Consider the following 12,049-nt stretch of genomic DNA (forward strand, 5'->3'; position numbering starts at 1 on the left):
TCACCTCACCAGTGAGAATTCAGCAAGTCTGAAACACCTTGATGTTTCCCATAGCATCTGTCTGGGCCTTGTACACTCCAGGTGGTTAATACACATGCACTGAATGAATGGATGGATGATCAAAGATTGAAGGAAGGAGGAACTGGAGCCTGTGGGATTTCTTTCCAAGAATGTTGAAGGCATTTTGAGGGAGGAAAACTACTTTTTGTTTAGTTTTTCAGATAAGTGGCATCTAAAGTGATGTGTTCTCAGTTGAAAAACCCTGCATAAGAGCATTAGTGTTGTAATTCAGGCATAGTCATCTTTCGTGTGTGATTGTGAGACTTGAGGCTGGCAGAGAATCAAGTCCACGAATCGTCATAACATTTTGCCTAAATACTCAACACTGTGCTAATCGTTTTGAAAGGGGCAGAGTCCCTGTCCCTGAGTGTATTAGAGAGGACAAAAACTTATATAAAGCAAATAGACAACAACACAAGGCAATTTGTGTTCAAATTAAATACTATGCAGTATTTATCCTAATTAGATGGAATACAGTGGAATTCAGAGAAAGGCCGAGTCACAGGGCCTTGGGGACAAAAGGCAATTAGGGTTGGTGATGAGAAGGAAGACTTCCTAAAAGATACTGTGGTCCAACCTGTGGAGCTTGTACAGTCCTTTGCCAAATATTCCTCAAGTGGAACATGGCAGTGAATAAAATGTTGAAGCAGACCTTACTAGTTTGAGGAAGGAAGCCCCAAAATTTTTCCTAAACAAAAACGAAACCCAGTTTTATAACATAATAACTAAAAATTAGTGATACAATTAAAATAAGCACTGAAACCATGTATTTTTAAATATGTAAATTAAAAGAATCCTGAATATAAATTATGTTTTCTAAACAATACCAAACTATTGCTTGTTTTAGGTTGCTAATAAGTACTGAGCAAAGAATATCTCTATAAAACTGTGTCTAAAAGATATTTTTAAATCTATTACTCTCCAGGAAATGGACTCCACTATTGAAAAGATCTAAAAAAAAAAAAAAGATAAAAATTTGAAAGAAAAGAAAAAAAGATAATTATCTGAATATGTGCATACCTAATCAAACATTTTTGAAGGCTATAGACCTAACACCCTATTTATTCTACAGATGATAGAAAAGAAGGAGGGGGCATCTGGGTGGCACAGTTGGTTAAACATCTGATTCTTGGTTTCAGCTCAGGTTGTGATCTCAGGGTCCTGGGATCGAGCCTCACATGGGACTCTGCTCAGCATGGAGTTTGCTTGGGATTCTCTGTCCCTCTCCCTCTGCCCCTCCTGCACATGCTTTCTCTCTCTAAAAATAATTAATTAAAAAAAGGAAAGAAGTAAAAAACTTGATTTGTGCCCTAATGAGTTTATAACCAAGTGGGTGATGTAAAAACTAATGTCCATTTCTTAACAATGAGCCACTTTAGAAAAAAATAGGCTCTTCTGTTACTAACTGTAAACCCAGTAGCAGTTTAGAGGCTTGGGAAAAGATGAAGTGGGAGGATGTCAGTATTTGCATGTTGAATGATGAAAAGGAGGGTGTTCCAGGTGGGGGGTTTGGGAAGTGGCATGAACCAGGTGTTATAATGTGGTCCAAACCTGATGGAAACAGATTTTTGTTAAAGAAATAAGATCCAATAGACCGTGGTCAGAAAGCGGAGCACCAAGCCATGCTTACAAGAAGGACTTGCAAATTCTTGAGGAAGAGAATGAAGCAGTCATTTTGGTCTCTTTGAAAAGAAGTGTATCAGATGATTAATTTGGACTGAATTATATTAAAGTGACTGAAGATAGAGCAGTTTGGTGGTTATTTTGCTGTAATCTGAATATGAAATGTTGAGATTCTGGTGAAGATAAGAGTTCTATAATCATTGCATATGGAATTCTAATTTACAGGAGGTTAGAAGGACATAGAGTAAATTAATTGCCAAAGAAGTTTTGTTCCTATTAAATAATTTGAAGTTGCTTTTGGACTATATAAAGATACTTCCTCTAAATATCTTATCTAAAATATTAATAGTCTTATTCTCAGTGTTTGGAATCTACTTCCCAACTCTGAATTTTATTGTTGCTAAATGATAATAGATAGGTAGAAAAATATTTCCCTTTGGTCAAATATATTATGTTTAGAAAAACTTAGTCCTCGTTGGGACTTTGGAAACCTAACAGAGCACACAGTGTAAGCACTGCCTACCTGCATGTCAGGTATTTTTACACCCAAATGGAAAACAAGCCATATTTTAGATGTAGATTGAGTTTCTTTTTGCTCCAAAATGAATTTAAATGATGAGACTATGAATGCAGTGAAAACAAGGAAATGAATTTGACAGATACTAGTTTTCATTTTGAATTTCAAAGTACTGACTTTCTATTACCATACTCCAGGAGTAGTGAATTTCTATTAAGTTGGCACATAGTTTTAAATTTTATGAGTATGCTATTGTACATATAAAAACCCATTTCAGTAAGATATGGACATGGTTATTTCTTTTTTAATCAGCAGGCTCTAGGCTATATATTATTAGTCTAAACTTGTCATGCTGAAAGTCTTGAGGCCATGGAGCTTTCTTCATATATTCCTTTTTGGTGAACTTTTGTTTATTTGGGTAGAAGAAATAACAGGCTCCAAGGGGAATATAATAGTATTTTAAAAAAATGTTAAGGTATTTTTTAGTAGGCATTTATGCTTAGACATGAAGTGTTGTTATAGCCTTTTGAAATCATTAGAATGATATTTTTGTTCTGTAGCATTTCTTTTGTTAAATGTTTTGTTAAGAAGTATAGACTTACCATAAATAAAGGTCTTGCAGATACTGAATACTGAAGTGTAGTGTTCAACTTTGCTTTAACAGTAGCAGACCTAACTGCCCCACTCCCCAGATAACTGCAAATAGCGAAGAACAGTTGGAAATTATATATCACTTCAGTTTAATACAAATGGTGATAGATCCTATAATTGCAGCTGTGACTTGCATCTTGGGTCATCTCTCAGTTCACAGAGCCAGGGCTTTGAATGGTTATTATGTAGAGGACAGCAATGGTCAATATACTGCCTCTTTGTAGTCAAAGTAAGAGGAAATGAGCTTAAATTGAGCAAAGTTGTGGAGGAAAAATAAGAAGCAAGACTTTACCATAGCTAAGCCACTAGGCCAGGCCATTTGTACAGTGGATACCACAGGAGGAGTGCCCAATACCACCCCCCACTTCCATTTGAACCTGGTTCCATTGCAGTTGAGTGTGTTTTGGTGGGAATCAATGTGACTTCTACTTTGCTGGGAATGGCCAGCACTCCTCGTACCAATGGATGAAAGATTACTCCAAACTTTGCTGTGAAAGAGAAGAGAAGGCAAGGGGGTCCATGCTCAGAGACCCTTCGCTCTTCTTTGCTCCTGCCTTTATTGGTCCCTCAGGATAATCATAAATCTTTATCACTGTTTCTCAAGCACGTGATGTGTGCCAAGGGATCTTACCGGAACTAGGAAGATCTGTGTATGGGAAAGATATGATATGCTAATCAGCGTATTCTACCAGTTCTGCTAAACATAGCCTAGGGGACACTGCATACTTCTCTTAGATCACAGGGTGGCTGTTTGCTCTATGAAAGCTTCAGGGAGGGCAACTCCCCGTGGCATTCCTGTGGCAGGGTGGTCGAGCAGGCCTCAGCATTCCAAAGGCCTCTGCCCTTCTCTGAAACCTTCCCTGCCTCCAGCGGCCTCCGTGTTATATTTTAGCAAGCCATTATGGCTGATTTCATGCTCTACACCAACCCCAACACTAAGTTCTAGGGATATTTGAAGGGTTATCAGCTATCCTTCCCCGTCTTTGTTTCTTACCTTCTATTCCTGCCTGTGATATTTACATACCACATATTCTCCTCAACTCCAGGAAAAAAGAATAGCCCCTCTTACAATAGGGTACCTGGATATTGGAGGTGTCTTTATTAACAACAGAAAATTAGAACTACTGTTGTGTTTCAGGTAAAATGTTTGGGAGACTTTTTTAATGTTCAGTTAGCCAACATATAGTACATTCTTAGTTTTTCATTAGTTTTCAACAATTCACTAGTTGTGTAACACCCAGTGCTCATCACAGCTTGTGCCCTCCTTACTACCCATAGCCCGGTTACCCGATCCCCTCACCTCCCTCCCCTCTGCAACCCTCAGTTTGGTTCCTGGAGTCCAGAGTCTCTCATGGTTTTTCTCCCTCTCTGATTTCTTCCCATTCAGTTTTCCCTTCCTTCCCCTGTGGTCCTCTGTGCTATTCCTTATGTTCCACATGTGAGTGACATTTTTATAGACCTCAATTCGAGTTATTTAGGAACACCATTTCTTTGGAAACATTTATTCTCTATTAAGCAAATTGGTTGACCTTCATTTCTGCTTGTGGTGAAGTGAGCAGGGGGTGACTCTCTCCTAATGTTACTTTACATTCTTCACAGGGATCACTACAATGGCAGTGATTCTAATAAGAAAAAGGTGTCTCCTGGGGGGGAACTATTGGAATTTTTTGGGAGAGTGGGGGTTGGTTCACATGTGGTTTGAAAAACCATGTGTGATTTAAATATGACATTCTACTTTCCTGTTGGGAATCATTTCAAGGCATCAGATCCCCTAAAATGTGTAAATACCTTTTAGAAAGGTATGATAACAACAACAATTAGAGTGGTAATTGTAGTAATAACAGAGGTGGCATTATTACTGGTCCTGGGGTCTCCACAGAGCTATTGCATATGTTCCCGATCCCGGCTCCCCTGCTACCATGCATGGTAATGGTCTGTGTTTACAACAGTGGTTCTCAAAGTGCGATTCCTGGATTAGTAGCATAGGCCCCATCAGGAAATTTGTTACAGCTTGTTAAAAATGCCCCCCAAAAGTGCAAAGTTCCTGTCCCGACCCCAATCTGATGAATCTCAAACTCTCTGGATAGGTCCCAGCAGTTTGCTTATGAACATACCATGCAGGTGATTGTGTTCACACAGAAATCTGAGAGCTACCAATGGCTGCCTTAAAAACCTACCACAAATATAACAGCTGAAAATAGCACAAATTTATTATCTCATAACCTCGGAGGTTTAGAAGCCCAGGTGGACTTGGCTGGGTCCTCTGCTTAGCATCTCACAAGACTGAAACCGGAGTGTTGAAGGGGTGTGTTCCTTATTGGAGGTGCTGGGGAAGAATCCACTTCAAATTTTATTCAGGATTTTGGCCAAATTCAGTACCTTTTGGCTATAGTACTGAGGCCTCCTTTCTTTGCTGGCTTTCAGCCACAGCCCACTCTTAGCTCCTAGCTCTCAAAATCTACCCATGTTCCTCTCCCTGCTTTCCATATGGCAGCCCCTAGCAACAGTGGGTTGAGTCCTTCTGCCATTCTCTTCTACCCCACATGACATCCTTTTGCTGCACTTCCCCATCCTCTTCTGCTCCACCTACTTCACCTACATTCTTGTCTGCTACATCTCTATGACTTCCTTTTCTGCCCATTGCCAGGAGAATGCTGTTTTTAAGGGCTCAGCTTTACATTGGGCCCACTTAAATAAATACAGGATCAACTCTCTATTTTAAGATCCAGTGATTAGTGACCCTAATTCCATAAGCCAAGTCCCCTTTACCATGTAATGTAACCTGTTCACAAATAGAACACAAGGGGACCAAGGTCATGGGGGTCAAAATTCTGTTTACTGGGTGTGACTCATCGCAGGGCCTTTTTCTTGGCTTTGCCAGGGTGTTACGTTGCTCACTTGCTGGGCCAGCCTCATTGCGTGCATCCCATTCTTGCCTCAAAGGAGCAAAGGTATCTGGAAGAAACTGAACTCAGGACCTGCTTTGTCTCCCTGGAAAATGCAGCCGTATTTGCTGTGGGCTCTACTTGTGGGTCAGGGCACCTGCCTTTTGTGTGTCCCTTATCTAGCATTCCTGTTTGTCCCTCTTCTTCCCCTCCTCCTCCTGTTCTCCAGAAAGGCTTTTCCATTTCTGTCCCTATCTCCATCTTCCTCCCTAGTTCAGAAGTCCCATAGTGGTGTTGGCATTAAACTTATCCTAGGAATTCTTTAGAAGCAGTAAACGTAGTGGTTGTAAGCACAGATGCTAAATCCAGGCAGTTTAGGTAGAAATTTTGTGACCTTGGACAAATTTCTTTGCTATTTTATACCTCAGTTTTGCTATGTATAAATGGGTGATAATGATATGCGAGGTCATTAGCCAATATTGTTATTACTCATGAAAGTAGTATAATTCAGTGTTTCTAGGCTTGATTCTTAAAATGCTGAAGAAATTTAGAAAATTATCTCCTTTTCATATCTTTTACTCTCTTTCTTTCTTTTTTAAAATATATTTTACTTTCTTAACAAAGCTTTGTTTGTAACCGTCTCCAGGGGTCCCCACCCCAGTGGACCCCTTAAACTGGACATTTGCACAGAAAACACGCAAAGAAGTAATTAAACAGCACTTTTTGCATATGCAGTTATTTCGTTGATTTTCAGAACAAATTCATGAATTATGTAAGAGTATTGCCATTCTTATTTTACAAAAATGAAACTGAAGCTTAGGTTAAGTGATTGACTCAATATCATAGGTGTGAGATAGGTGAATAAACCACACTATTAGTCATTAACTTCTTCTGAATTTGCCTGTCAACCAAAGCTAGCCTGTTGTCTAATAAAGCCTCAGAGAGTTTGTTGGCAGTAGTGCTTAGTGTTGGTGAAGAGAAAGATTTGTGAAGAGAATCTGAAGCTGGAGCCCTATAGAGGGAAGGCAGGTTCGGGTGGTCTTTTAGGCAACTGGAGAATATCCTGGACCATTGCTTTGCAAAAGAACAGTAGAAGGAGTGGTGAGAACTTGGAAAAGTGAGGCAGAGAATTCAAAAGACATTTTCCAGGAATGCCTGGAAAGGGGAATCTCTGTGGTACATTATATACTCCATTAACATATTTGTCATATGAAGGCATTCTCTGGAATAGGCAACCTCGAGGAATTTTCTATCAGGACACTGTCCAAAGAAACAAGGCATTTGACCCTTGGCTGTTTATAAGTGACCTCATTTTACTCTGGCTTTTCTTTTCATCAGGTTTTCCTTTTTCTGTTATGAGTGACAAATGGTTGCTAGCATCCTGGTCCATGCTTCTTCTTTACTCCCATGGAGAGAGTCTGATATTATGTAAGATACTACCCTACAGACCATGTTGGCACCTTTCATGGATATACAATTTGATATTTTGATACTTTTTAAGAAGAAAATCTCAGAGAGTAAATAAATTGCTAAGAGCTTGTCCTTGGGCTTATAAATTCATGAGGTATGGAAGAAGACAACCTTGCTATCTTTTGTTACAGTGCCTGTTTTTTATTCTTTCACTGTGTCCAGTCAATGTTCTAAGTCTCCTTACCAAAAGCAAGTAAAATAAATTTTTCTTTTTCCTTTGAGTTTAAAGAATTGAAAAAAATAGGATCTTGTTTGTGGGCAAAACAGACTACATTAATTGTACAGATATGTAGTGTGGATTTGAGACAATGTATCATCCCATCCTTGGAAAGATGAAAGGCAGGTGTGTGTGACTAAACACTTGATTTGTTCTCTGGCCTTCTCATTTGAGTCAATTTGGTTGTTCCACTCAGAGGAGTGTCAATCTGGTTATTTATTTTTAATGCGTGCTTCCCTATTCCTCCTACAGATTAAAAAAAATGCCAGAAGAATGTACTTAAAGTTTGGAGAATAATAAAAATAATAATATTGCCAGAAGGGTTTTCTGTCTGCTAAGTTATTTAATTCTCACAATAACCCTATAAAACACTCATCCTGGTTTTTCATTTGAGGAAACTGAGGCTCAGGAAGAATGACCAAATTACCTAATTTGGACAACATCACATTGTTGATAAATTATAGGGCTTCGGTTCAAACAAAAGTCTGTGTGCTATCATTCTGTTAGCTATTGTTGAATAACAGTTAATGACAAAATCTCAGCGATATACAATAGCAAGCATTTAATTCTTGATGCTGTTTCTGTGGTTTGACTGGGAGCTGGCTGACCAGCCTTGGCTCAGCTGGTTTGGGCTCCAGATGCAACTTGAATTCAGGTTTGCTCCATGGGTCTTTTTTCTTTTTTGGACCAGTGGGCTATATGTGACTCTCATCACATACAGGAGACAGTAGCACAAGAGGACAAGTCTAACCACACGAGCATATTTCAAAGGTCTGTTCACATCATATTTCCTAACGTTCCCCTACCCAAAGCCCCATATCAGTGAAGTGGGGAAGTATTCTCTTTTCATGATGGTGAGGGATGGAGGGGGAAGTGACTATTTACTGAATAGTCATTTGATCTACCTTCAAAGCCTATGTACCCTTAACCCTTCTGAATTAATAAATATTGAAAGCACAGGTGGGATGACACCCTCAGTTGGGAGTTAGCCATCTTGTGTATGCTCGTCATGGGGGTCACACACTGTCATTTCTACTGACTGCAGTTGCCCCAGTCCTGTGCTCTAGAGGATATTTGACTGTTTTTCTCTTCTTTGCCACCATCTGTCCTTACCAGCACTGAAGAGGAAGATCATCAATAGTTGAATCTGGAGGACTAAGGTTATGATCGTTAATGTAAAATGGAATAATTTTTTTCTGGTTTATGCAATATGGTCTATGCTTTGAGGGGCAAGATGTTTCTAATACAAGCTCTAGTACACATAGTAGAAAGCAATCAAGTGTGTGACCCAAATAGCAGGACACACAAACTCTTCTTCGAGAAACAACAGATTGCAAGGATTATACCAGCTCAGGTAGTGCAGCCGAAAGAGCTTCTTACCCTTTTCTACCTCATGCTCAGTAGCTAGCTTGAAGCTAGGATGCTCCTCAGAGGCAATGCAATGAGAATCTTACATATCAACACTCTGGGTTATGAGGTAGAGATTTTTCAGTACTTATCACTCATGCTTGCTAATTTGGGTATTAAACCAAATTATGAAAATATTGTAGGGTAGAGGTGGAATTCCTAGTTTCAGTCCAAACCATATCAAAAACTTAATGGCTGGAAAAAGACCATTGAAAGTTTCTATGACTAGATTTTCCTCTTCAACAAATTAATACCATATAACTTTTCCTTGCCTTTTGCTTTTGAATCTTACTGTGTTAAGAGAAGTGGTTGAAAAGATTAATCCCCAAAAGAATAAATTAAGTCAAGTGTTTTGCCCAGCAACTCTTATCCTTTCATGTCTAGATTTATATGGGCTCTGCGACCTTCAGGACTCAAGGCTCTAACTCTACTTCTTGGCTTACAGTTGGCTAGAGGTCTTTGTTCATTGTCTCCCATTTCTGCCTGATGCATGCTAGTGTCTCTGATGTGATTGTCCTAGCATTTTTGTTTCTCACCTTAGCATGTTTTGAATCTCATTTCTTTACAGTTTTGCACTGGAACATCATCCATAAAAGGTTTTATGTGCTTTCCTTGGTCTCCCAGCTTATATGCACAAGCATGTTCATATAACAATGGTGGCTCTCTACACAGTCTCACCTAGTACCCTTCTTTCATTATTGTGTTAAAATGACTTTGCTGCTAGTTATCCAGCTTCCCTATAGGACTTCCTTGTACATCATCATTTATTTTGCTACTCATTATTCCATCACAACTTGAAAAAAGGCTTTCAGAGAACCTCCCCAGAAATTTGCAATAACTGTGTCATAGGTACTGGACCAAGATCACTTAGTTAGATCTGGGCTCAATAGGGACAGTGTGGTATTGTGTGCATGCAGAACGCATCTGGCATTTTCATCCTTCCGCAGCACAAGAAGGTGTGCTGCCCAGCCGCAGAATTCCGTGCATGTCAGAGCTACCATTTGGCAGTTGGTAGTGTGAATGGGAAATGTGTAAAGTGTTTTTAGGTTTTTGGAGGACAGGCAGCTTATCTGTGCCAACTATTGTTGTTGTGAAGGAACACAAATCTAAATCTGTCTATACGGTTGGATCGCTGTGCTTGGTTTATTTAAAACATGGCATTTGGAGAGAGGTAAAATACCAGCACAGTGTGTCTTCGCCTTTTTTTTCCCCAAAGCAAATTTGTTGGGTCTATTTGCTGCAGCAGTGCAGTGAAGAGGCATGCGCCTATTGTGACAGACCTTCTTTATACTGTTAATTCTAATAGAAATAATCATTTACATTGATTTATAAGGATGGAATGGAGTGGAGACATTGATTCACAAGAAGAGAACAGCTATGAACAGTTTGATTTGCAGTGGTATTAAAACAAATGATTCAGATTTAGTTTGTACATTCCAAGGTTGCTTGTCCAGTGGTTAGTTGTCGAAATATATTCAGCAAAGAGCAATCAATTTCTCACTGAGTAACACACCCCTGATAGAATGTATAATTTTTCTGTTGAGGCCAGGGCCGTTATTTTGCGCTTGATATGTGGGAGGCTGCTACCCACACATCAGTGGTTCTTAGGTAGGAGAGGATTGCTTTAGAATGAGATAAATAACCCTATCAGACACTAATTTTATGGGACAAGAATGTAAATGCAGTGAGTAATCAGAGAGCATGTAAATAGCAGCAAGCTAATTTTCAGAACCATCACCACTCAGTTTGCAAAATGTCCTTCCCATTTAAGAGAATGAAACTCAGCTGCCATAGGGAGTATAATATCCTCAGGGGTCAGTTATGTGAAGAAAACAAAGTAGGATTTTGTTATGACTTAGGTCCCTCATGTGGTGATAATGGTAGATTTACTGTGCTTCCTGAAAATCTTGGTTGGTCTCCTAGACTGACTTTGGTGTCCTTTCTCAGTTTTTCCATAGAACTCTACATTCCTTGGTCACAGAATGGGTCATACTGAGGCATAATTGTTGCCTACCTTGGCTCTCTCTACCTGAAAACAGAAACTACTTGAGGTCAAGGTCCAATTCTTTCTCAGCATTTGGCAGATGGATATATGTACTAAATATTGAGTGAGTGAAATATTGCCATGCCAGCTGAGTCCCAAGGGTTTGCTTAATGTATATAGGTGCCCTCAGGAGCTCCCAGTTTTTAATGTGATTCCAACATCACTGCCTCACATAATTCTGGTTCAGATTTCCCCATCTTTAATTTGATGAGTTTCAACGAGGTAGATAATCTTCAAGTATGTTCTGAGTTTTGGTGATTTATTCATTTTGAACCCCCAAGGTAACTGATTATTTCAGTAATCATTATTTCTTACCAGTAACGTGTGTTTCTATAGGGAGCATGACTTCGGCAACTTCACCTATCATTTTAAAATGGGATCCCAAAAGTTTGGAAATCCGGACACTAACAGTGGAGAGGCTTTTGGAGCCACTTGTTACACAGGTAAGGGATGATTTGAAATGCTTCATTACTTGTATATGTTTCTATTGTGATTGTACCATGACTCTTCAAAAAGCTTAGAAATCTCTAAAAGTGAATAATACATCATGCCGCAATGCTAAATACTGAAGATATGTTATTGCCTGAACCATGGACAGTTTTATTGCCCAGTAACAGTTGAAGTGCCTTTTTAAAAACTCATCATATGATTTTTGAAATTAGGTTGATGAGTTAATTAAAGAGGGGGCCTTGGTGAAGGGCACTGTCATTCCTCCTAATGAATTCAAAATCTAGATAAACCATTCCTAGCTCACTTTCAGATGCTAATGCACAGTTGGGAAGAACTGTATTGACTATTTAAGAGCAAAGTACGTGACTTTTCTTTACTTTACAGTGGAGAATTTATCATGTTGGAAAAATGAAATGTTCCATTTTTTTTGTTGTCATAGTTGCCACATCTCCACAGGTGACTGCCAATAGGAAAAAAAAATTATCAGAACTTAAGTTTTAAAAGGTAATTTTTTGTATCTTATGAAGCATATTCTTTGCTATATTAAACTCAGAAATACATGGAGTATGAAAATTAAAGATTTTTATAGTATATTTTTTAGGGAAATATTATGCCAAATTAAGTAGAAGCTTCTTTTTTTCATTATTATTAGTATTCTTTAAATTCAATTATTGGTTTTTCATACTGGTTTCCTGTAGCTGTTATAACAAATCACTACAAACTTA

General features: G+C 38.9%; 1 protein-coding gene across 1 annotated transcript in view; it reads left to right on the forward strand.

Moving 5' to 3' along the window:
• The window catches only part of LOC105241995 (catenin alpha-2), a 355,800-nt gene that overhangs the window by 130,460 nt on the left and 213,291 nt on the right, over positions 1–12,049 (forward strand). Inside the window, exon 2 of the mRNA XM_034657281.1 lies at positions 11,211–11,317. Within this exon, the coding sequence (XP_034513172.1) occupies positions 11,216–11,317 (102 nt within the window). The 5' untranslated portion in view covers positions 11,211–11,215. The remainder of the gene's footprint in view (positions 1–11,210; positions 11,318–12,049) is intronic.

Source organism: Ailuropoda melanoleuca, chromosome 4 (genome assembly GCF_002007445.2).
Source record: "Ailuropoda melanoleuca isolate Jingjing chromosome 4, ASM200744v2, whole genome shotgun sequence".
Taxonomy (NCBI): domain Eukaryota; kingdom Metazoa; phylum Chordata; class Mammalia; order Carnivora; family Ursidae; genus Ailuropoda; species Ailuropoda melanoleuca.